Here is a 26,407-nt window from a genome sequence, read left to right as displayed (position 1 = left end):
TTAAAAATGTTCTTATTGCAGCCATTAGGGTACGTTCATTTCCCATGTTCGATTTTTGTCCCCAAGGTGGGTGTCAGACGACGGAATGTTTAGGTGCATTACACGTTTAGTTCTGTTCTCCTAATTTGGTAGACCAGAAATGATGAGAAGTGATTCCACTGATATTTTTCACTGTAGGTTTGACAGTATATTGAGTGGATAGCTGCAAAGGTTGGTTTGACTGAAATGGAATGCAAAACTTGTATTTTGTTTTGTGTGTATGATGAGCAAAACAGTAATCAATTATACACTTGCTACATTATTGTAACTAATTTATACTCGATGCTTCAAAAAGCTCATTTAAAGATGATAGATGTGGTGCTGCATTTTACTCTTGTCTCATTGGTGGGTTTAGTTGGGAGCATTAAAATCTGCAGCCAACCTGATGTGCTGCCTATATGTGTCTCTCTTCCCACCAACCCCTCACTCCAAACTTGAAATCTAGAATCATACAATAGAGAAGAGGCTCTTTGGTTCATCAAGTCTATACCGCCAAAGCTAAACTAAATCTGCATTAGTTCAAACTTCCAACATTGAATGTTGTAACCTTGCACTTGCTTATCCAAGTGTTTTTTTTAAAGGCGGAGAGGTGACCCACCTTAACTACCATCCCAGACAGTGCATCCCAGATTCCCATTATGCTACAGGTGGAAAAAAAACTTTCCTCCAAGTCCTCATAAACGTCTTGTATTTCACTTTAAAATTAAGTACTCTTGTTATTGACCCTCCAACTGAGGGGAACACCTGCTTTCAATTCACCTTGTTCACGCCCCTCATAATCCTGTACACCTCTAACAGGTTCTCCCTCTCTGATCCAAAGAAAACAACCAGTTCTGTCGAAGTTATGATATCACTCATTCCGTCTACATCACTGAGGCCAGATGCCAACTCGCTGAAACCCATCCTACTGTCTCCCCGACCACAGCCCCACCTCTCCCCACAAAACCATCATCTTCAACACCATCAACAAACTCATTACCTCAGGTGACCTCCCATCCTCCACCTCCAACCTCCGAGTTCTGCAGCCTCTCACCACCTGCCTCTATCTCTTAACCAAAATTCACAAACTTAACTATCCTGGTTGACAGATTGTCTCCTGTCCTACCAAACTCATTCCACTTATCTTGACTCTGTCCTGTCCCCCTTGGTCCAGAAACTCCCCAAGTAAGTTCGAGACACCACTCACGCCTTCCACTTCCTCCAGGACTTCCGATTCCCCAGCCCCCAAAATCTCATCTTTACCATGGGCATCCAGTCACTCTACATCTGCATCCCCATGAGGAAGACCTCAAAGCAATCCACTTCTTCCTCTCCTGCTGACCCACCGAGTCCCCTCTATTGACACTGTCCTCCCCTAAATAACTTTTTTCAGTCCTCTCACTTCCTACAAACCAGAGAGGTGGCTATGAGTATCTGAGTGTTTCCCAGCTATGGCTGCCTCATTGTATAGAATACATGTAATAGTCCCTCTTCCACAGCTACACGAGCACCATTCTCCATCTTTTCCTCAGTTACAACGATGGCTGACTATATCAGTGCAGCCTCGTGCTCCCACGAGGAGCTTGAGCATCCACTACACCAACACCTTCCACCCTGACCTCAAATTCATCTGAACAATTTCCAACACCTCCTTTCCCTTCCTGGGCCTCTCCAGCGACCAACCTAACACTGACATCTACTTCAAGCTCACCGACTCCCACACTACCTTGACTACTACACTTCTTCCCACCCGCTTCCTGTAAAGACATGATCCCCCACTCCCAATTCCTCCAGCTCTGCATATCTGCTCCCAGGATGAGTGATTCCACTCCAGAGCATTCCAGATGTCATCCTACTTCCAGGATCATAATTTTCCCTCCCCTCTTACCCCTCAATCATATCTCCTCCATTTCCCACACATTGTTCTTGACACGCAAACGTACAGGTGCCAAGAATCGAATCCCTCTGGTCCTTACATTCAGTCCCACTAATCTCCAAGTCTGGTGTATCATCCACAGCCAATTTTTGCCACCTACAGTCAGACCACACCTCCAAAAGCATATTTCTCCCCACCTTCTATCTACATTCTGTAGGGACCATTCCCTCCGTGACCCCCTCTTTAGGTCCACACTCCCTACCAAACCCTTCACCACACCAGGCACCTTCCCCTATCGCTGTAAGAGGTACAAAACCTACACCCACACCTCCCCTCTCACTTCCATCCAAGGCCCCAAAGGATCATTCCAAATCCGACATAGATTTACTTGTATATCTTCGAACCTCATTTAACTGCATTTGTTGCTCTCAATGTGATCTCCTCTACATCTGAGAGACTGAGTGCAAACTCACAGAACGGTTCAGGGAACATTTCTGGTCCCTATACACCCACCAACCCCACCTTCCTGTGGCCATCCTGTTGCACTCCCCGATGACCTATCCTCCACCACTTAAACAAGGCCGCCAACAAACTGGAGGAGGAACACCTCATCTTCCACCCTGCGAGCCTACAACCACATGGCTCAACATTGAATCCACCAGTTTCCACTCCTCCCACCCCATCCCAGATCCAGCCCTCCAACTCAGCATCTACCTCTTGATCTGACCTACCTGCCATCTTCCTTCGCACCTGTTCACTTCCCACTTCACACTGACCTATCACAATCACCACCTACGTTCATCTACCTATCTCCATCCTGATATGTAAAATCTTAGGGTTCAATCCTAGAATGTAAATTATCTTTTTAATTATCTAGCATTTAGTGAAAATTAAATGTGACTGCTCTATTTTGAAGAGACCAGTAAAATCCAAAATATATACTCTCTATATTGGGTTTTTAAAAGTACATACCATTTATATTGCCAAGAGATGGACTTGAAATTAGAGATCCAGCAGTAAGAAGCATTGTCCTTCTAATGTGACTCAGTGGTCCTCTGTTAGATCTTGCTCATTGTTTAGATGTCAGACTAAGAGTGTATGTCTTTTAAAGTCAAGACATCAGTTGAATTGACACATGAAAGAGATTGAAGCTGCCAATAACAGAATTCTCAGGTTCTCAGACTGGTTAGAAAATTAGGCTGCTCAGTAAATGCTGTAGGTATGCAGAAATGTCATTATCGATAAGGGAACTGCTTTTTGTGAGGATTTTACAGCAAATGTAATCTTGAGTTAAAATTTCCAGTGTACAAATCAATTTTTTTTTGCACAACCTACCTTTGTATTTATGATATCAGTCAGCCAGCCCTGTAGCATTAGTGACAATGAATTTTTGTTCTTCAAAACAAGATTTGAGATTTCCAGTAATGAGTGAGTGACATTACATTCCTAAAGGTTTAGCTTCTATGAAAATGTGCAAAGATGAATATAGTTTCCTAAAGATCTTTGCCAGCTTTTATATTTACATTGTACAAATATTTCTGGAGTCCTTCCACTATAGCAGGCTAAGGGCACCTCTTGGAAGGAAAGATGCATGAGGAAAGTGCTGGTATACAATGCCAACTAAAAACAGATCCATGACCTGCTTGCATTCTGTTTTGTCTTGCTATCTGCTGAAAATTGATATCCAGTATTTAATAAGGCGTCTTTGTCTTACAATAGAAACCCATAACTATTCCTTGACAAAAATGAATATTTTTAAGTCAAGGAAATGCTGGGAGCAGGAGACACTTATTCTGCCTTGTGAGCCTCTTCTGCTAGTTTAGACCATTCAAGTTTATGTGCCTTAATAAAATTTAGCTATGACTTTTAGTATCCTTATTGAACAGCAATTTTCTCATACTTAGTCTTGCAAATTGCAATCCATAGCACTTTAGAAAAAATGAATTATACAACTACTCTTTGTGGAAAAAATGATTTTGAAGTGCCTGCCTTTTTGGGTTATGCACAATTATTTTTAATTGCCTCACTGGGGGAGGTTATTTATTTTCAAGTGCCCTATTGAACTTCTTTATCAGTTCAGAAGCACCTATTAGATTCCCACAAACTCAAAGCAATAGAAACCATGTCCTGGTCTCATCTTCTGAAAACTGAGCGAAGTACTCCACTCCAGATGAGGTCTGAGCAAGGTTCTGGACAACTGAAGGATCAGTTCAGTTTTGAATTCAAACTTCCATTGATTTAAAGCTAATGTTCCATGATTACTTTTGGTTTTGTATCTGTATATTAGCTTTCAGTTCCTTGTGTATGTGGGTACCCAAACCCTTCAGATTCTGCATAGCTTCTAGTCTCTCAAAATATTTGAAAAATCATTCTGGTTTTCCTTTCTCAGATCCAAAGTGGGTGAGCTCATTTAAGTATCTTGGATTGCCAGTAAAATATTCATGGGGGCACATTCTCTTAAAATAGGAAAAGGGTCAAAGCCAGGGTACCATGGGTAAATAGGAAATTGGGTCACACTTAAAATAGAAGAACACTGTGGTGCAGATAATGACCAAAAATCAAAACAAATGTAAAGAATAAACATAGGAATAACATCATAAAGGAAAATTAGAAAGGCTTTAAGGATAGCAGCCAGTTAAAAATATGTTTAAACAGCTTCTGCAAGCACATTATGAGCAAACAACAAAGTTTTATAGAGTCATAGAGATGCACAGCATGGAAACAGACCCTTTGGTCTAATCCATCCATGCCAACCAGCTATCCCAATCCAATCTAGTCCCACCTGCCAGCACCCAGCCCATATCCCTCCAAACCCTTCCTATTCATATACCCATCCAAATGCCTCTTAAATGTTGCAATTCTACCAGCCTCCACCACTTCCTCTGGCAGCTCATTCCATACATGTACCACGCTCTGTGTGAAAAAGTTGCCCCTTAGGTCTCTTTTATATCTTTCCCCTCTCACCCTAAACCTATGCCTATTAGTTCTGGACTCCCCGACCCCAGGGAAAAGACTTTGCCTATTTATCCTATCCATGCCCCTCATAATTTTGTAAATCACTATAATATCATCCCTTAGCCTCCAATGCTGCAGGAAAAACAGCCCCAGCCTGTTCAGCCTCTCCCTATAGCTCAAATCTTCCAACCCTGGCAACATCCTTGTAAATCTTTTCTAAATCCTTTCAAGTTTCACAACATCTTTCCAATAGGAAGGAGACCAGAATTGCACGCACTATTCCAACAGTGGCCTAACCAACATCCTGTACAGCCGCAACATGATCTCCCAACTCCTGTACTCAATACTCTGACCAATGAAGGAAAGCATACCAAACGCCGCCTTCACTATCCTATCTACCTGTGATTCCACTTTCAAGGAGCTATGAACCTGCACTCCAAGGTCTCTTTGTTCAGCAACACTTCCCAGGACCTTACCATTAAGTGTATAAGTCCTGCTAAGATCTGCTTTCCCAAAATGAAAAGCCATTAAATGTTGAAGGGTAGAAATGGAAAAGAAGAAATGCCTTTTTTTTTAAACCAGGCTGGTGCACATTGATATAACAGAACCACAAGGGTGAGTAGAGCACTTTTGGAAGTTATTATTCGCAAGAATTGGTATGGAATAAGTTATTCAAACTTAAAATAGATCAGTCACCAGTTCCTAACTTGTGTGATTCATGTTTATTTTTCTTCCCCCTCTGTCTCATATCTGTTTTGCTTTGTTCCTGATTTAGATTTACAGACTGAAATGAGAAACTTGTAAGGATCTCTAGATGTTTGTTAATGTTTTCTAGCTTGAGTGCTGTGCACTAGTGCAATTAGGCTGCCTACAGCCAGTGGCATTTGAAAATGCAATCAATCACTGAGAACCAAGGGAAGGAACTTTGCTCTAGCTCTTAAATTAAAAAGAATTTAAAATAAATTACTCATCCCATACATCAGTTGTGTTGGCAGTTGTTACTTTATGTACTAGTTTGTCGGTTATAGTTTGTACTGATGGTTGAACATTTTGGAGAATGCTGCTATTTTCAAACCTCTTAACAATTGTGCTTTGTTTTCCAAGAAGTTTAGAATCAGAAAATAGATACAAGGAAACTTTGATCTTGCTATTTGCTTTGAACAGTTATTTTGGAAAGCTGTGTTCAATTCAGGTCTCCCTGCTGTAGGAAAGATGTTGCTAAACTGGAAAGGGTGCAGATAAGATCTACAAGCAAGTTTCCAGGATTGGAGGGCTTGAGCTCGAAGAAGAGGCTGAATACGCGAGGGCTATTTTCCCTGGAGTATCAGAGGCTGAGGGTGACTTTTTATAGAGGTTTATAAAATCGTGAGGGGCATGGATAGGATGAATAGCCCAAGGTCTTTTTCCCAGGGTAGGGGTAATTCAAAACTAGAGGGCATAGGTTTAACATGGGAGAGGAATTATATAAATGGGATCTAAAGGACACCTTTTTCATACAAAGGGTGGTGCGAGCTGCCAGAGGAAGTGGTGGAGGCTGATACAATTACAATATTTAAAAGGTAGCTGGATGGATACATAAATAGGAAAGGTTTAGAGGGATACAGGTCAAATGCTGCCAAATGGGACAAGGTTAATTTAGGATATCTGGTCAGCATAGATGAGTTGGACCGAAGGGTCTGTTTCCAAGCTGTATATCTCTTGAGTTATACCTTGCACTTAAATTGCAAACAAGGTTTTAAGTACTTTTGTAAGAACTAAAAAGTTAGTATTTCTTTGTCAAGGTTATCATATGTCTTGTATTACTGAATGTGCCTTTGCTCACCCTTTTATGCTCATTCCTGTATTATTCATTTGGTGTTTAGTATTTCTTACAACCATGATTGCAGCGTTAGTTTACTTTCTTATTACTGACAAAATTTCTCTTGCTTTGATAGCACTTATTCTCTAGAATGCAGGAGACTGATCCAGACAGTCTAAAGGATCCTATTAAAATTAGTATTCCCCGTTATGTCTTGCGTGGACAAGGTAAAGATGAGCACTATGAGTATGAAGTGAAGGTGAGTGTTTAACCTTCTTTCTAATGTAAATATGGCAATTACAAGTCTTTCATTTCTAAATTCTAAAATCCCCAAGAGGGAAAATTTAATTTTTCCACAGCAATTGTTTTTTACCAGCACAGACCAGATATTCAGTTTAACCATAAGTTAGGCAAGTCTCTTTTGAGTATGAGAGCATCCATTCTGATGTGTGGTAAGTCTCTTTTGAGTATGAGAGTATCCATTCTGATATGTGGTCATTATTAAACGGTGATGTATGATGAGCATGATTAACATTATAAGTACTCTGAAAATGATTTTATATTGTTAGAGAGCCTTCAGTGGCAGGCATAAAATACCACTGCCAGTGATGCACTTCAATGTAATGACTCAATCTCCAAAAAACTGACATTTTCATCTGTCTCCAGTTGAACTGAAAGTGCAGAGACTTTTAGCAAAAGATTTGAAAGGTTCCAGCCTTGATTAAAAGTGACAGCCGCAAGAAAGGAAAGTAGAGGGCAAACTGTCATTGGACTCCCGAGAGGCAGTCCTCTGGAACCATCCTACTATGGAAATGTATGATGACTTGAGTATAAACCAGTCCTAATTCAACAGGGACAGAATCATAGAATCCCTACAGTGTGGAAATAGGTCATTTGGCCCAACAAGTCCACACTGACCCTCTGAACAGTAACCCACCCAGACCCACTCCCTTACCCCATAACTCTACATTTACCTCTGACTAATGCACCTAACCTGCACATCCCTGAACACTATGGGTGATTTAGATAGATCACAGGAGAAGTCATGAATAAGTTATCAGTAGATTTATCAGGACAGTGGTAAAATACAAGTGTATTTTTGCAAATTAAAAATATGATGTAAATGTATTATTATCCTGTAGTGATAGTGCATTGCCACCAATGTCCCAATAAAGAACTTGGGCAAGTTCTGAATTCTTAACTTCCTTATATGTTGACAACTAGTGTGTATCGGTTAGTTTTCAATTCCGTGCCTTCACAAGTTGCAATATTTTGAGAAGGTGGAATTTGGGTCAGCACTTCTGGCTGGTAAACCATTTTCTTTGGAACTGATTAGCAAGGTTAGATCTCGTGGAATACAGGGAGAACTAGCCATTTGGATTCAGAACTGACTCAAAGGTAGAAGACAGAGGGTGGTGGTGAAGGGTTGTTTTTCAGACTGGAGGCCTGTGACCAGTGGAGTGCCACAAGGATCGGTGCTGAGTCCTCTACTTTTTGTCATTTACATAAATGATTTGGATGCGAGCATAAGAGGTACAGTTAGTAAGTTTGCAGATGACACCAAAATTGGAGGTGTAGTGGACAGCGAAGAAGGTTACCTCTGATTACAACAGGATCTTGACCAGATGGGCCAATGGGCTGAGAAGTGGCAGATGGAGTTTAATTCAGCTAAATGCGAGGTGCTGAATTTTGGGAAAGCAAATCTTAGCAGGACTTATACACTTAATGGTAAGGTCCTTTGTTGCTGAACAAAGAGACCTTGGAGTGCAGGTTCATAGCTCCTTGAAAGTGGAGTCGCAGGTAGATAGGATAGTGAAGAAGGCGTTTGGTATGCTTTCCTTTATTGGTCAGAGTATTGAGTACAGGAGTTGGGAGGTTATGTTGCAGCTGTACAGGACACTGGTTAGGACACTTGGAATATTGCGTGCAATTCTGGTCTCCTTCCTATCGGAAAGATGTTGTGAAACTTGAAAGGGTTCAGAAAAGATTTACAAGGATGTTGCCAGGGTTGGAGGATTTGAGCTATAGGGAGAGGCTGAACAGGCTGGGGCTGTTTTCCGTGGAGCGTCGGAGGCTGAGGGGTGACCTTATAGAGGTTTACAAAATTATGAGGGTCATGGATAGGATAAATAGACAAAGTCTTTTCCCTGGGGTGGGGGAGTCCAGAACTAAAGGGTATAGGTTGAGGGTGAAAGGGGAAAGATATAAAAGAGACCTAAGGGGCAACTTTTTCATGCAGAGGGTGATATGTGTATGGAGTGAGCTGCCAGAGGAAGTGGTGGAGGCTGGTAGAATTGCAACATTTAAGAGGCATTTGCATGGATATATGAATAGGAAGGGTTTGGAGGGATATGGGCCAGGTTCTGGCAGGTGGGACTAGATTGGGTTGGGATACCTGGTTGGCATGGACGGGTTGGACCAAAGGGTCTGTTTCCATGCTGTGCATCTCTATGACTCTATAAAACTTTGCTGTTTGCTCATAATGTGATTTGTAGTACAAAACTTTAATATTGCTGATAAAAAGACATTTGATTGAAGCATTTTGTCTTGCACTCATCAGGACAATTTGCATAGATATCCATTCAAAGGGAAAATGAACACATAGTACATGACAGGAGAGTAGTGATTGTTTAACAGATGGACTCTGCTAGATGTAATGTTATGGAGAATCCATCCATTAGTGTTAATTGATAGTTAACTGCTAGGATTTGTTTACATTTTAAACCATACAGGTTGGCTGTGGTCAGGGCATTACCCTCAGAAAGGAACCAATGAATGGCTGTCACATATTTTCCTGAATTGAAACAGGCGCAATGCATATACTTGTTCTTTCTGAGCACAAAGAATGGAACCTTATGCTGCCAACCAATTTCGGGTTGTCAGTCAGGCTTTCAGTTTGGGACGCCTTTACGTACTTGAAGTATACATTAATACAAAGCATCATGTTCTTTGTAGGTAGAACATGTGCATGCTTTGTGCCTTTTTTGAGCAATACTCAGCTTTGGAATTAGGAAATCAGCTGATTTACTCAGACTGAGAAACCCTGTGCAAGATGACTAATTATTTGCCGCAAACTAATAATAAACATGGAATAGTTGAGATATCAAGACTTGGTGCTCTGAATTAGAACTAGAAGTAAGCTTTCTTTCAATATTTCTTCTGGAAACATAAGTGTCACTGGTGAAGCTGCAGTTTATAACTCATCCTTTGTCCTGAGATGATGGTGATGGACTGACCCCTCGAAAAAGTTGTTAATGGATTCTCATCTCACTTCAACAGAGGATTGTCTTAGCAAAAAGGAAAGACTGGTTTATAGTCTAGGTTGATGCCATCTCATGGGAGCCATTAGATGAAATTCTCATCTGCATTTCACGTGCATTGTATGCAACTGGATTTCTGTGTTGGAGGGCTGGATGGAGGCATCCCACTCAATTATCCTGAAAGCACGTGACTCATTCTCCACAAATGTTGAAATTGCTTGATCACAGATACTTCACTATTTGGGTCTGTTCAATGCTGAATCCACAAACCCTGCTGCAGGTGGTGATTACTGAAGCAGCTGAATGGGGTACTCAAGTTTTCACAGGCTCCTTCTATTGTTTGACCTGCAAATGAGCCATTCGGAGACGCTCAAAATGGTTGACTCATCCACAGATGGCGCATTCTCCAAATTGGAAAGCGTTGCTTTGGGTGAGAGATTTCCACGAGTTGATGGGGATATTGCATTTTTCAGGAAGGCTTTGAGCATGTTCTTGAAACATTTCCTCTGCCGTCCTGGTACTACTTGCCATTGGCAGATCTTGGAGTATAGAGCTAACTTTGGAAGTCTTGTGTCAGACATGTGAACATTGTGGCCCATGCAGTTCTGCTGCTTGACCGTAACCAGTGCCTCAATGTTGGGATATCGTCCTGAGAGAGGATATTGATGTTGGAGTGCCTTGCTGCCAGTGGATTTGCAGGAGTTTTTGATGGCATCGCTAATGATCTTTTCCAAACAATTTGATGTGTCAGCTCTACATTTTCCAGATCTGTAACACATACAGGAAGGCTGACAATGCTGCCCTGTGGACCATGAGCTTAGTGTTGGGTTTTAAGTCTTGCTTATCAAACATTTTCTTTTCGTCAGATAGTTACAGGCTATGCTGGCATATTGAGGCAATGGAAGGTTTTGTTGCCATTGTCTGCCCTTACTGAGGGAAGGCTGCCAAGGTTGCCATGGACCTTGATAGGATTGGGGGTATGGGTACTTGGTGCAGCAGGAGCAGGCTAGTAGATGACCTTTGTGAATGTAAAGTCCATTTTCTCTCATGCCTCTGGTAGTTTGGAGCTTGAGCATACAGCAGTTCAACAATGGAGGTTGGAGCGGTCTTGGTTCTGAGCAGAAGGTGATGCATTTTGAACAGTTTCCCACTTGACCTGCAGTAAAGCTCTATGACAGAAGGAAGCTTTATCAATGAGTTGAAAGGTTACAAAAGAGAACATGTCATAGCTTAAGTCACCCCCAGTTTGTGCACATATTGGAATTTTTGTGACGACGAAGCCTTGCTTGCCATTATGCAGTAGATGATGAAGATGCCTTTACATGGGCAATCAAATTTGAGGAAGTTGCTCCATAATCTGTTCTGATTGACATGGGCAAAGGCCATGATAGAGGTCGCTGCTGCTCTCTGCACATTTTGTTTGGATTGGCCTTGCTGTGTGGATCATGTCCACTGTGCCCTTTTATAGACATCCCCCATAATTGTCTTCTCCCAGTGGCTGAAGGGCTTTCGGTCACGATGTGGATTCCATTCATTGAGATACAAATTTGTAGCTTGCTCAGGCACCTGAGAGGGCTGTTATAAGCCAACGTTGTTGAAATCGGACTGGAGCTACATACAAGAAGACCAGGTAAAAGCAAGTTTCCTTACTTGGAGATGACATTAGCAAACCAGTAGCAGTCCCTGATTACCTCTGGTCCTCCTTTTGACATTTTACCCAAAGTCAACTTTGTACTCCAGGTTAGCTCCAACTATAGCTTCGCATGATTGAAATTCCATTTCTTGAGATAAAGGTTAACATTCTCATAGCCTTTTCAAGTGCTTAAAAGAGCATATTCAGTACCTTTTTAGATGACTTGTATGCCTGAACACCCAAGTTTTTACTGGTCTTCAGTTCCTAGTTTTTTTTTTACCATTTAAAAAACAGATGAATGTCTTCCAGCTGAATCTTCTTACTTTTGACACAACTAAACTTTCAGAATTGCTGGTCCTGATTCTTTTAGTACTCCAAGGTAAAACTGTCAGGCGCTGATGGTTTGTATCTTTAATTCTTGTTATTTTCTCACTCCACTTTTTTGTTCATTCCTGAAATTTTGATACTTTAAGAATTTAAATGAGAACGGTGTGCTGGTTCAAGTGATATACCAGACTTGGTACATAGTAAACCAGGTAATCGCTAATTCTACTCTCTCATGCAAACAAGTGTTCTATGCTTTCATGTTTTGCTGTATCCCTCTTGCAGTGATTACTTGGTATCAGTAAAATACACCTAAGTATTCTGTTGAGAAGTAATTTATTATTTAAAAGATAAAATACAGCTCCTGCTGATGCTTTCATGGATAAGTGCACCATATGAAATGAGTTGTATAAACCAAAAGGCTCCATTTCTTTCTTTGTTGTTGAGTGGCTTGACCTCACTTTGGCCAATTGTTTTGAGGTCTGCTTCTGTGTTCTGGACTGGAGAAGGTAACATCAGCCGTAGTATCAGCTCCTCTGACTCATTGCTGGGAAAAATGACTATTGAACAGGAGCTGTTAGTTTTTCCAATAAAAGCAAAATATTGCAGTGACTGCATATCTGAAACAAAGTTCTGAAGAAGAGTCTTACTGCTGCTGTCTCCACGAATGCTGCTATACCCGAATTTCTCCAGCATTCTCTGTGTGTCGATAGCTTTTCTACCTGCCACCAATGCCCTAACCAGTGTTGCAGATTCACTTCTTCATTCAAAATGAATAGGAAAGAAACTTTGCCCATTGTGGGAAATGTCTAATCTGTAACACAATCTTTACACCTGAACGAAGAGTTGAAAACCAGCCCCAAAGCAGGAGTGGAAATGGTCTTAATTGTGATTTTCTGCGGCTGAATAGTCTTCTGGCACATCATGTTTTACACATGCAGAGCAGACACTTTATTGAAAAACGGGAGAGCTGCCAGCAGCTATGGAACCAAATCCCAGAAAATCAATATTTTTAGTTGAATGGAGAAAAGTAGAATTGTGCTTGGATTTTGGCCAACTTCAAAAGTTAATTTATTTTGTCTTTTGCACTGTTATTAATACAATGTATTCCACATGGGGAAAATGTTTAAACAAGGGAGGCTAAATAATTTTGAGGCTTTATACAAGAGCTTTTCAGTGTTCAGATTGCAACTTACTTGAAAACTGAACTTTTTATACTCCCAACTGTATAATCAAATAAATGAGGTTACTTGTACTATTCTGCAAGAATAAATAACATTGCATTCTCTTAGGTAACCATCCTGGAAGATACTTGGACAGTGTTTCGACGATATAGTCGTTTCAGAGAACTGCACAAAATAATGAAGGCAAAATACCCAGAGGTAAACAATTTTTGAAAATTTGGTAATAAGTCTAGTACTGTGACATGACAATGAGACATATGCTTCACCCTTCTGTTAAAGCAGTTAAACAATAGAGAAGCCAAGGCTTCACTTGTTCCTGCAGTTTTGATCCGTTTATGTGCCAGATTGTAGTCTTTTAGCTGAATACCAAGGCCACTTTTTCACATTTATTTCGTGAAGCCCTTCTGTTGCTGGAATATGCAATATTTGCAGATAGACTAGAGCTGAATGGAAAATTGATAGAACCTGGATAATGTGTGTATGCACTCTCTATTTACAGCAGATGTTAGTTTAACATTAAGTGTAGTAAAACTACAAATTCTGCAAATCTGAAACAGAAAAAATGGAGAACTGTCATCATATTAATCAGCACCTCCCATAATGGAATAATGTGGAACAGATAAATCACCCGTTCCTGAAACTGAGCTCAGCTTTCACTTGAAGGGAATGTTTGAAACATTCTTCTCCATCAACTGGGTTCTGTACCATTTCGCCGCATTTTCTTGTTTCCTTTCAAGCCTACTTTCCTCCCCCTACCCTGTCACTTCATTTGTTCCCAGGTTCTCCATATATCTTAAAACGCATTCATATTGTGGTATAAGGTGTATGATATTTATATTTTCTAAATTTATTTTAGAGTTTATGTTTTGAACTAGTTACATGTGGGTTTTGATCTTTGTGTATGGGTAGGTTTCATTGACAGAATTTCTGGAGTACTCGCTCTTTTTGTTTAAAAAACAGAATAGAGGATATATTTCCTGGAGTGATACTGGTAATTTGTATTGCAAGAATTTTGAGTGAACATGGTATTAGCTTGCTTTCAATTAGAAAGATCAAGAGTTTTTTTCTTTTGCTTAGGAGGAAAGGCACACAGCTTGGAAAGGTTTTAGTTTCAACTGGCAGGAGTTGGTCAGAAGATTGAGACAATATGTTGCCTCAGTGTAAAGTTTTTAGTTTCATGCTACCAGACCAAAAATGATCGGTGAGAATGCTGAAGGTTTCATTGGAAGCTGAGAAAGTCTGAGCTCAGTTGTGTGCATACATAAGCAAGGGACTATTAAATTCTCAATGAAATGAAAGCAACATTTAAAGTAAATCTAGAGATCTAATTGTGAAAGGAATGTTCTCTGATATTTGAGTACTGTAAAGGGATAGATTAACGTCTTTTCAGCATCGTTTACATTGTGTTATCTGTAAATAGCTTGGTTTGTTCTATTTTACCATTTCTTTTACATAGTAAGTTAGTTTTATTGTTACAATCAAATCTTTGTGTTCTTGAATCAGTAAGAAAGAGCACCTCATTGGATCATATTTCCATTTATGACTTCCACATTTCAGATTGGGATTTGACTTGTCCAATAAGAACATCAGCTAGAATCATAACCTGTTTTGCAATGCTTCCTCCTGTATTGTATATATCATTTTCTCACTTTGATCATCATCTTCTGTTTTCAACAATCTATCTCTCTCTGCCTTAAAAATCTTCCAGGACACTGCTTCCACGGCCTTTTTGAGGAAGAGAGTTCTGAGACACACTTTTTTTTTTCCCCGTTTGTAGAAAAACACCAGGTTTTTAACACGCTGCTGGCTTTCATTTCTTACTCTTCATGGCTACTTGTGTTTTAAAAGTTGCAAAATTCATTTTCATATAAATTTAACTGGATCTGCTTTTGCAGAAGTGACAAATGGTTCTAATGTGGCTATTTGTTAGGATTTCTGTCATTGATTCTGCTTTGTATAAGAGAAGAATGTCTTCTAGGTCAAGTTAACAACTTTGGCTCCAATATCTTGTCTTAAATCTCACGATACTTCAGAAATATTTGACTTTATTGTATAATAGGTTAGAGTGTAGGACTTTCTTAAGGATTTGTGGTTACTGCTAAATTTAGTGTCATTTGCTGTCATTTCATATCAACGTTTTCATTCAAAATGCAGCCGTGCAGACCTTGCTGCTTTCATTCTGTGCTTGAAATGTATGGTTACAATGGTTGGAAAACAGTAAATGCACTCCATATATTCTCGAGTAATTGTCGATATCATGTAAAACTTGGCCCCTGACTTTTGGCAAAGATCTTTTCTCATGCTTTGTTTATAGGTTGGCCCTGATTCATAGCCTAAAAATCTAGTCTTTCTGCTTACAACCTGTTTATAATAGCCTTAAATGTTATGACATTTCAAGTGCTTGCCATTGTACTATTAAAGGTTGTAAGATTTCCCTTCTCTTCTACCCTCCAAGGCAGCACATCCCAGATTCCCACTACCCCAGAACTTAAAAAAAAATCTTTTCATCAGTCCCCTCTAAACTTGCTGCCCTTCACCTTTTATTAATGCTCCCTTGTTACTGACCCTTCAACTAAGGGGAACAACTGTTTTCTATTCATCCTGCCCATGCTTCAGAGTCTTAATTACATCAGTCAGGTTCACCCTCAGCCCTCTCTGCTCTAAAGAAAAATACTGAGTTTATCCAGCACATATTCAAAAAAGGAATAGATTTTTGGAAGCTAAAGGTGGGTGGATGGGTGTGTGTGTGTTAGCATTACGGAGGTCCAAGTTTGTTGTTAAATCATTCAAGAAATGTGGGATCTCTTGTATATAGTGGTGCAAATTCCACTGAATTTGTGGAATGCTGTAGCTGATGAAGGTAATCTTTAAGCAATTCAAGAAGCAGTTTTTGACACTTGAATCAATTCTGCAAATAAGACTTTTTAAATGGATTTTAATGCACACAGTGCATGCTTTGGTGCCAAATCATCTTGGTATCTATACTGTGAACAAAAAGGAATGGAATTGTAACCTGTTGTTTTTGAATTTAATTAATACATGTATACTAGATTCATTAACTTTCTGCTTTTCTCCGTGGAAGATATTATTTGTGTGTAATATAATAAAAATACTTTTAGCCTCCTTTTGCTCTATTTCGGGGGTGTGGGGTGGGAGCGATTGAGATTGTTTTGGCCAATGTGTTAACTGTGAAAACAACTTCAAGTTTGGAGGATAGTGGAAGAAATTGAGGCAGGCAGTGGACCTGGGGTGGGGGATGGAGTGAGGTGGTGGTTAGTAAATATGAGCAAAGACAAAGCCTGGGACTCTACTCACTGGAGTCTAGAAGAATAAGAGGTGATCTTGTTGAAAGGATTTGACAGGATAAATGCCAAGAGGATGTTTCTCACTCATGGGAAGACTCTAGGGCCAGAGGGCTCAGTCTCCTTCGAAGTAAAGGCTACCACTTTAAGACTGAGGTAAGGAGGAATTTCTTTGAGGATTGAGATTCTTTGAAACTCCTTTCCACAGAGAGCAATGAGAGCTAAGTCCTTGTGTATTTTTAGGCTGGAGTAGCTTCTTGATCAGTAGAGGCATCTGGGGTTATGGGGAGAAGGCAAAAAAGTGGAATGTTGGATCAACATTGATCCTATTGAATGGAGGAGCAGGCTGGAGGGGCAGAATGGCTTAATCCTGTTCCTCTTCGTTATCGACTTATTGGGGGATTGACAGTCAGCCCAAAGGACTAATCCAACTGGAGCAGATATGGTCTCTCAGCTCTACACTGATGTTGTCTCTTTGTCCCCCACACCCTGCCCCAGACTCCTGTGTAACTATGTTAATGCAAATTCGCAAAGATTATTATAGACAATTAATAGCAAATCTGTAAACCCAAATACCAAATAAACACTGCAATAAGTCCAAATAACTTAAAACTGAGTACCTTTAAGTGAGGTTTACTTATCAAACCTTTTATGCAGCACAGAAAACCTCACTGTAAGGTGATAAACATGCATGTGTACTCATTTTATGCAAATACCAAGTTCAGTTTACTGAACTAGTTCTTTAGTCATATTGACTGTGAAATTTGTGGCTGGAGAGGGTAACTTGCAATGACGGAGCAGTGTCATCTCCAAGGAAATTCCTTTTTATTTCTTAACTTTTCTGAATTTGCAATAGTATCTATTTTCATTCAAGTTGTTTGGATGTTAATTCTATTATCTTGCTGTCATGTAACAAGTTAAGAACCTGCACTTATATAATGCAATAAGGAAAGTGGAGTGAGGAACAAAGGCATAATCTGACTCATGCCATGTCTGAATAAGTTTTTAAAAAATATTTATTTATGGGATGTGGATGTCCCTTGCTGGCCAACATTTTTGCCTGTCCTCAGACACCCATGGGAAGGTGGTAGTGAGTGGCCTTCTTGAACCTTCTTGGTAACAAATTAAATGAATTCCTATTCAGAAAATTTCAGTGTTAACTTCAGAAAAAAAGTAATAAAGCCAGTTATGGTTATCAGGCCATGCTCTATTTCTCTGTCCAATGCCTTAAAAAGCTGATTCCTGGTGTCAACCATGTGATTGTCACATAAACGCAACTGATCATCACTTATCACCTCGCCCTATGGTAACCTCTTGTACTTCAAACACGACTTGGCTGTAAAGTATTTTATCAATGTTCAAGACTGATATTATTTCTGGAGGTGGAGGTCATTGTTAGGATGAGGTGTCCACACCGACCCGCCGAAGCGCAACCCACCCATAGCCCTACATTTACCCCTTACCTAACACTACGGACAATTTAACATGGCCAATTCACCTGACCCGCACATCTTTGGACTGTGGGAGGAAACCAGAGCACCCGGAGGAAACCCACGCATACATAGGGAGAACGTGCCAACTCCACACAGTCAGTCACCTGAGGCAGGAATTGAACCCGGGTCTCTGGCGCTGTGAGGCAGCAGTGCTAACCACTGTGCCACCGTGTTGCCCCCGGTGATTCTCTACCCAACAATGTATTCAAGTTGCAAAAAGAAAGAATGCATCTCGATTACACCATGCTGAAGTTTTACTTCTGGCACTGTAATAACCTTGTAGCATTCAGAATGATATAATTGAAGAAAACTTCATTCCAAAAATAACGAAAGCAGCCAGCTGTGTCATAATGTAGTAGTTTTAATGGTTTTCATTGATGGCAGTGACCTGTTTCACATGAATTAAGGATTGTCTTGCAGTCTGAAAATAGTAGAATAAAATGGGCTGATCTTGTGTTGGCAGGCTGAGACTCACTGAGTCCCACAAGGATCCAGACTGGGCCCCAGCCGTTTGATATATCAATGAGTTGGATGCGAGGACCAAATGTAATATTTCCAAATTTGTAGATGATACAAAGCTAAGGAAGATTGTATTGTGAGGGAGATGTAAAAATGTATTCAAGGGGATTTTGAGCGGCTTAGTGAGTGGGCAAGAACATGGCAGATAGAATATAGTGTGGGAAAATGAGAGAGTTTCTACTCTAGTAGGAGAAATAGATGGGCAGAGTGCTTGTTAAATGTTGAGAAGCTGGAAAACGTAGATATGCAAAGGAACTTGGATATCCTTCTCAGTACATCACTGAGGGCTAAAACACAGATATGTGCAAGTTATTAAAAGGATGAATGTAATGTTAACGTTTTCACAAGAAAATTTGTGTACAGTGGAGAAATTGTGCTTTAAATATATAGAAATTTGGTTAGAGTACACCCGGAGCATTATGTGCAGTTTTGGTCTCCTTATCTCAGTAAAGCTATTGTTGCTATTGGGGGAGTGCAATGAAGGTTACCCAGATTTAGGTCTGCGAGAGAGATTGGGCAAACTGGGCCTGTATTCTCTAAGAGTTTTGAAGAATGAGAGGAAATCTTATTTAAATACTCCAAAATACATAGGATAAGTGTTTCTCCTGGTTGGGGAGCGAAATTTAAAACTAAAGTGGATCTATTCAGGAAATCAGAAGTTTGTTTACTCTGAGAAATGAGAGTCTGTGGAAATCTTTACCCAAAAGGCTGTGGAAACTGAGACTTTAAATATACTCAAAGTAGAGGTTGATAATTTTTTGATTATCAATGACATAAAGGATACTGTGGGTAAAAACATTGAAATGCTAATTCATATTAAATGGCAGAGCAGGCTCGATGGGCTGAAAGGCCTAATTCTATTCCTACTCTGTGCAATCCTACAAGCTCAATTCAAAATATAAATTTAACAAAAAAATCTGTTTGATTCTGCTTTGGTGGTGGTGGGGGGGGGGGGGAGCAGGGTAGAGTAAGGAACAAAACAAAATCTTTCCTTTTGTACATCATTATTAGACAATAATTTCTGACCTCTGATTCATTAAATGCCCGTTGTTGAAATATCTGTTCGGATAAAGAGTCACTGGACCCAAAACGTTGACTTTGTTTCTCTCTCCAAGATGCTGCCAGCTCCACTGAGTTTCTCCGGCACTTCCTGTTTTTGTTTATCTCCAGCATCCAGTGCTTGTGTTTATTTTCTAATATCTTTCTCTGGTTCAATAGTGATATACCCTGTTTTCACTAGACATTTCAATAGCTCGATGCTTTTACTCCTGAATTGATTTCCCACATGTTTCATCGTCTACTTGGTGGCCTTACAACTACAATCCCCAGAGCATCGTATTGTTAGTTATGTTCAACCATTGTCTCTGTCTTTTTGTATTTAAATTAATCCTTTTACCATGTTAATATTCCTCAGATGAGATGTATGATCCACAGGGGGTTTTTGTGTGGGATTCACATGGACTGCACTAATTAACCTACTGCAGAGTGTTCACTAAGTGAATGAATTGGCATGATTTTACAATATTAAGAGTATGCCCTCTGATCTTTAAAAACGATCACATTTCGCAAGACGTGCAAAGTGTTTGCAATGAATGGTCAAGTCATCCAATTCACCACACTTGGCACATTTTGTAGGGTCAGCTTGTTCAAATTATGATATTCCCTACAAAGATTTGGTCTTAAATTGGCAGCTACTTGAATGCACAAATTCTGATTAGAGTTAGAGGGATGAGTAAAATTAATAGGTGGTGCCAAAGGGGATAATCGTTTTTCAGGTTTTATTAACAGGAAAAGGTCAGAAAAATGCCTGAGCAAATGCAAATCCAGTCTTGGGTGGTGAACAATCTGTGGGCAAGTGATAATGCACCGCCGATCCCAACCCTCATTGATGCGAAGTGGCATCGATATACCGTTTAACCAAGTGAGAATGTGAGGACAGGGTTTTTAACAAGGAGAGGCAGGATGATTATATAAAGGCAAAAGGCTACAGAATCGTGAATTCTAAAAAAGAAGCCGATTGTTGGAAATACTCATATTTTGAGTCCATTCCCCACCCATCTGAACACAATATCTGCAGTTCTGTTTTATACTGGAAGTAGCAGGTTTAACATCATAACACGTGGTAAGAGAGGTGTAGTTAACATTTCAGGTTATTGATGACTCTTCATCAGAGTGATGCAATGTTGCCTTGAATGAGAAATTGGATAAACATTTGAAGAAGTGCCCAGAGAGAGGAGAAGTGGATCCCTTATTTCAAAGGTACCTCCTTGAAAAACCCACTGCAGATACAGTAGGCTGAAAGAATGCCTTCTGTGCTGTATGATTCTCTGAAACCACAAGGCATGTATCTGACACCAGTCTGATCAGCATGTAGCACAGAACTGCCTGAGAGACAACATGGAACCCTAAGCATATTGGTTAAGTGCAGTGCTATCACTGCTACAGTTTGCCTGCAGGTATAGTTGTTGCAGGTGGCACTCAGCTGGTTTTCAGGACACTAAGGCATTTGTCCTTGGTTCTTGACAGTTGCATACATGACACCTTGCATATATGGCTTTTGAGTCTTCTAATCTCCTGCATTATTTTTATCTTGTACTTCCTAGCCATGAAATAACAGCAATAGAAGCACTTTAAAACCCCTACTAGTGTTGTTTTCAAATCTCTCTCCCTTCCATTTTTATGGAATAAGTACAAATCCAATCACTGATTTTGATTATAGTTTTTATAAACTTCTTTTAAATTCAAGTACTTCAGCACTTGATCAAATGCCACATTAAAATAATTGTTCTCCTAGGTTTCAGGCAAAAAATCCTTATTTTTTAAGACTTGCATGTAAACCTTTATCTTTGCAGGCACTTCACAATGTTATAAAATTTATTAATTGTTCCAGTGAAGACTTACCTCAATCTTTTAAGTTTCTATATTGGTGTATTTTGGTGTTACACACAGAACATAAGTAGAACATATGTGAGGTTTCTTCCAATTAACATAACTATCATAGAAAAGGGGGATTTGGTGCCTTTGTCATTTTTATAATATTTGGTTTTTATTTCAAGTTAGTTTTTTTTGGTTTCTCATTGCAGATCCTAAAAATTGGTGTTTTGCTGTGTGACACTTGTAGGCAGAGGCCAAAGTGTAACTGATGTAGCAAGTGAAATTTTTGCCAGTCAGGTACAGTTATGCATTATTCTGAGGTTCTGAGCACATTTCAGATGTCTGATAGAGGTTTTGAACTGAGTTTGGGTGTACTTTCTGATATGGGGGTGTTTGATCCTGACACTGAAGCTTACCTTTTTGCTCAAAGTTGGGAGCACAGAGATCAGGGACTTGGGGGAGGGGCGATGGAGATGTGATAGGTGGAAGGAGGTCAAGGTGAGGGTGATAGGCTGGAGTGGGGTGGGGGCGGAGAGGTCAGGAAGAAGATTGCAGGTTAGGAGGGCGGTGCTGAGTTGAGGGAACCGACTGAGACAAGGTGGGGGGAGGGGAAATGAGGAAAGTGGAGAAATCTGAGTTCATTCCTTGTGGTTGGAGGGTTCCCAGGCGGAAGATGAGGCGCTCTTCCTCCAACCGTCGTGTTGTTATGTTCTGCCGATGGAGGAGTCCAAGGACCTGCATGTCGTTGGTGGAGTGGGAGGGAGAGTTAAAGTGTTGAGCCACGGGGTGGTTGGGTTGGTTGGTCCAGGCGTCCCAGAGGTGTTCCCTGAAGCGTTCCGCAAGTAGGCGGCCCGTCTCCCCAATATAGAGGAGGCCACATCGGGTGCAGCGGATGCAATAGATGATGTGTGTGGAGGTCCACACATGCCACAAATTCACCTGCACCTCCACACACAGCCACAAATTCACCTGCACCTCCACACACAGCCACAAATTCACCTGCACCTCCACACACACCCAAGGGATCCTTCTATATCCGCCACAAATTCACCTGCACCTCCACACACACTCCACCGCATCTCCTCCACTTCCCGCTCCTCCGCCCTTGAGCCCCGCTCCTCCAACCGCCACCAAGACAGAACCTCACTGGTTCTCACCTACCACCCCACCAACCTCCGTATACAGCGAATCATCCGTCGTCATTTCCGCCACCTCCAAACGGACCCCACCACCAAGGATATATTTCCCTCCCCTCCCCTATCAGCGTTCCGCAAAGACCACTCCCTTCGTGACTCCCTCGTCAGGTCCACACCCCCCACCAACCCAACCTCCACTCCCGGCACCTTCCCCTGCAACGGCAGGAAATGTAAAACTTGCGCCCACACCTCCTCCCTTACTTCTCTCCAAGGCCCCAAGGGATCCTTCCATATCCGCCACAAATTCACCTGCACCTCCACACACACCTCCTCTATATTGGAGAGGCGGGCCGCCTACTTGCGGAACGCTTCAGGGAACACCTCTGGGACGCCCGGACCAACCAACCCAACCACCCCGTGGCTCAACACTTTAACTCTCCCTCCCACTCCACCGAGGACATGCAGGTCCTTGGACTCCTCCATCGGCAGAACATAACAACACGGCGGTTGGAGGAAGAGTGCCTCATCTTCCGCCGGGGAACCCTCCAACCACAAGGAATGAACTCAGATTTCTCCACTTTCCTCATTTCCCCTCCCCCCACCTTGTCTCAGTCGGTTCCCTCAACTCAGCACCGCCCTCCTAACCTGCAATCTTCTTCCTGACATCTCCGCCCCCACCCCACTCCAGCCTATCACCCTCACCTTGACCTCCTTCCACCTATCACATTTCCATCGTCCCTCCCCCAAGTCCCTCCTCCCTACCTTTTATCTTATTCTGCCTGGCACACTCTCCTCATTCCTGAAGAAGGACTTATGCCCGAAACGTCGAATTTCCTGTTCCTTGGATGCTGCCTAACCTGCTGTGCTTTATCCAGCAACACATTTTCAGCTCTGATCTCCAGCATCTGCAGACCTCACTTTTTACTAGCACAGAGATCAGTCATAATTGAACACTGCAAAGCTGCCCTGGAGCAAAGTAGGGAGACAGACTGATTAAGCATCTACTTAGCACTCCGTCACTTTATCCAGCCCTCGCCTCTTACTCTCTCTTAATGTCACATGCTCCATCTTTCCAAGCTGTGTCAGCTCAAGCTCCCCATGACAGTTCATATATTCAAAATAAGTCCCTCCACCCATCTTTGAGACCTTCTATAGCCCCTAAACCAACTTTTGGCCACCCGTGCCCCCATGCACTATTCTTTGCACTTATATCCACCATTCCAAATTGCCCAGTATCCACCAGGGGTACACCTCTAGGTTTTTGCTAAGGTAGGTTCTGAAGTGCCTCTTGATAAATCCCTAATTTATTATGAGGAACTCCATGATTAACAATCCATGCACTGCATTTAACTGCCTCTAATTCCTTATTATAAAAACATTGGCATTCGTCGTTCAGCTTTAGAGTATATGACATCTTAGTTGTCAATCAAAGGGTGAACTGATGTACCAAACTGAGAGTAAAGATTGTGAAATCAGTCATTCAACACTAATCCTTTCATAACTCACCACCATATGTCAGTAGACAGAGTGAAATAGCAAGCATTGTTTTTCTTTTAAACCTTGCAGGCAAGTTTTTGCACACATTTAGACAACAGAACTTTTAAATGCCTTGCCATCTCCCGTGGACCATTCCAATGCATATATGCACTTTCTGCATTCCTGTTTATTTTCCACAATTCCAAAGGACACCTGACCCCTCCTAATTGTGTCCTGTGACCATATGTGAAAGGGTATCTTGTCTCTCCAAAGAACTAAGGCAGCTTTAAACATCTCACCAGTTCTGAAAGTACACAAGTAAGTAATGTTTTTGACATTCCACTACCAAAAATCAGGTCAACCTGAAGCAGGTGCACTTTATCATGTACCATTGCCTCTGTGAGCCACATATGTGCACATTAGACAACATCCCCACCTCTGCAAAAGTGATGTGTGCCATGCTTGGGGGAAGGACTGGACCTAGGCCTCCACCATCATTTTTGTAACAACAGAGAGGCTCCCTGTCTTCACAAATATTTAGGCCTGTGAGTCTGACAGAATGAATTCCTTTCCCTTGTGCTGAAGAGCAACAAAACCAAATAAACTTTATACAAAAGAGATGCAAGTTGCTCCATTATAAGTAAACACAAGTGAGGAAACAGCTCACGTTTTAACACTTGACCAAAAATATGGCAATGAAAATTAATCTATATACGAGGAACAAATTTCACTGCCAAAAAAAGGTAATTTTAACAGCACTTGCAATGTGAAAACGTCCAGCAGTATTCTAAGAATCATGAATCACCACAAGCTGCTGGATAATTTGCTTCGTTCTGTATAAGTAGTTATTTGTGCCTAAACTGTCCTGTCAGCTTTGTGAAGTTGCTGCATTTGAAGAGAAGAGACATATATATGCACCATCTTCTCAGGCTCTCGGGAGATGACTGTGTTTTACAGCCAGTGGGGTGTGTTGATGCAGTAATTATCCATTAACCAGGATGGAAAGATGCAGAGAGAAAAGAAACAACAGATGATGTTGGAGAAAAGCAGCCAAAGGGAAAAGACCAAGCAAATTGGGAATGAGAGCACCTGTGTTCTTTAATTTGTAATGGCACAGGGGTTTGACTGGAATTTAGAATTCAGCAAAGTGGTATTGCTTCATGCAGCATAAGATTTATTAATAATGTCTGATGTGACCAGGATAATTTAACAATACTTTAATTCTTGTTTTCTCTAAACTGAGATGTAGCCAGTATATTTTTTTCACAATGCTTTTTTCTAAGTACTTGGAGATGAAGTGTGGAAACGATTCGTATTTTGGTTTGTATTTAGGGCAATTCGTCTTCAGTAGTTGATGCTTATAGTTGATGTATAATTTCTAGATGGTGTGAAGTTAAATTCATTGGATGTCCAAAGAGAGTTAGGAAGGAGGGGGGCGCAGGGAAGTGGTTCTTCAGGTCCAAAAATCTTTAAAATCTCACAAACAGGTGAAGAAAATAATCAAAAAAAGTAGTAGAATGCTGGTCTTTATATTTAAAAGAATGGAGTGCAAGGGTGCAGGAATTATGCTGCAGTTATTCAAAACCCTGATGGATCACCACTTGGAGTACTATGAACAGATCTGGGCACCACACGCTAGGAAGGATATATTGGCCTTGGAGGATGTTGGAGTTGCTATTGCGTGATGAGAATTGTTATTTGAGGTAGCAGTTTCCACAGGCAGAATCATGGGCCATTGTGCTCATGGAAACCAGATAAGACAATGAAGTGCCTCATTGAAATCTTAGTGGAAAGGGATAACTTGTTATTTAATAAAGTGCAGCAGGGAAAGTCTGATCCTCACCATAATCAAAGGCTTTTTAAGTAATTGCCATTACATATTTTACATGTAGGTACGGTCAGTTCTGCTATTCCGCGGTTTTTCCATTCTTGTGCAATCCTGTTATTATAAAAAATGGTGTGATAGCAGCAGCATTTAAATTAATGGGGTCAGAATCATGTTATAACCAATACACACTTTAAATGTTTGTGCTTTAGAAACTGTGTCCCCAATCTATCAACCAGGTTGTAATGAATTTACATTAACAGAACGTGTGTTATAGGAGAACAACCTGTATACTGAAATTATAAGTGCAACTAACAAACTAACATTGATGAATTTAGGCAAATTGCTGTAGGTAGGAGAGAGAAGCCTAATCCCTCAACAGGGAGGATTAAAGGATGAATGGTATAAACACCAAGGACTGAGCGATGTGTAGTGAAAGATTTGAACTGAGGGTATCCTGAAGCTCTGGTCTCAGCAACCAACTATCTCAAATCAACTTTTGTTTACCAAAGCTATTTCAGAGTTTAATGTTTCTTGGGACCTCGTAATGCTCTTAAGTTATCCTATGCTTTATGCTTTATTAGAAGCAATTAAACATGAAGGAACAGCGTCCATACATATTTGGGAAAAAATTCTCGTTTATGTATTTCACAGCCCTGGTTTTGAAAATCAGAGTGGCCATTGACAGTGGTGTGTCACTTAATGAGCTGGTGGTGATGTGGGACTTGTAGACT

The 26,407-nt window shown here is 40.9% G+C and overlaps 1 protein-coding gene across 2 annotated transcripts in view; it reads left to right on the top strand.

The window, feature by feature from the left end:
• kif16ba (kinesin family member 16Ba) overlaps positions 1–26,407 on the top strand; it is a 130,666-nt gene that overhangs the window by 79,355 nt on the left and 24,904 nt on the right. For both annotated transcript variants that reach the window (XM_060831852.1, XM_060831853.1), the window contains 2 exons: positions 6,784–6,906; positions 13,157–13,246. In XM_060831852.1, coding sequence (XP_060687835.1) covers positions 6,784–6,906; positions 13,157–13,246 — 213 coding nt within the window. The remainder of the gene's footprint in view (positions 1–6,783; positions 6,907–13,156; positions 13,247–26,407) is intronic.

This window comes from Hemiscyllium ocellatum, chromosome 10 (assembly GCF_020745735.1).
Source record: "Hemiscyllium ocellatum isolate sHemOce1 chromosome 10, sHemOce1.pat.X.cur, whole genome shotgun sequence".
NCBI classification, from domain to species: Eukaryota; Metazoa; Chordata; class Chondrichthyes; order Orectolobiformes; family Hemiscylliidae; genus Hemiscyllium; species Hemiscyllium ocellatum.
The sequence above is the reverse complement of the archived record's forward strand: the minus strand, read 5'-3'. Positions and strand labels throughout refer to the sequence as shown.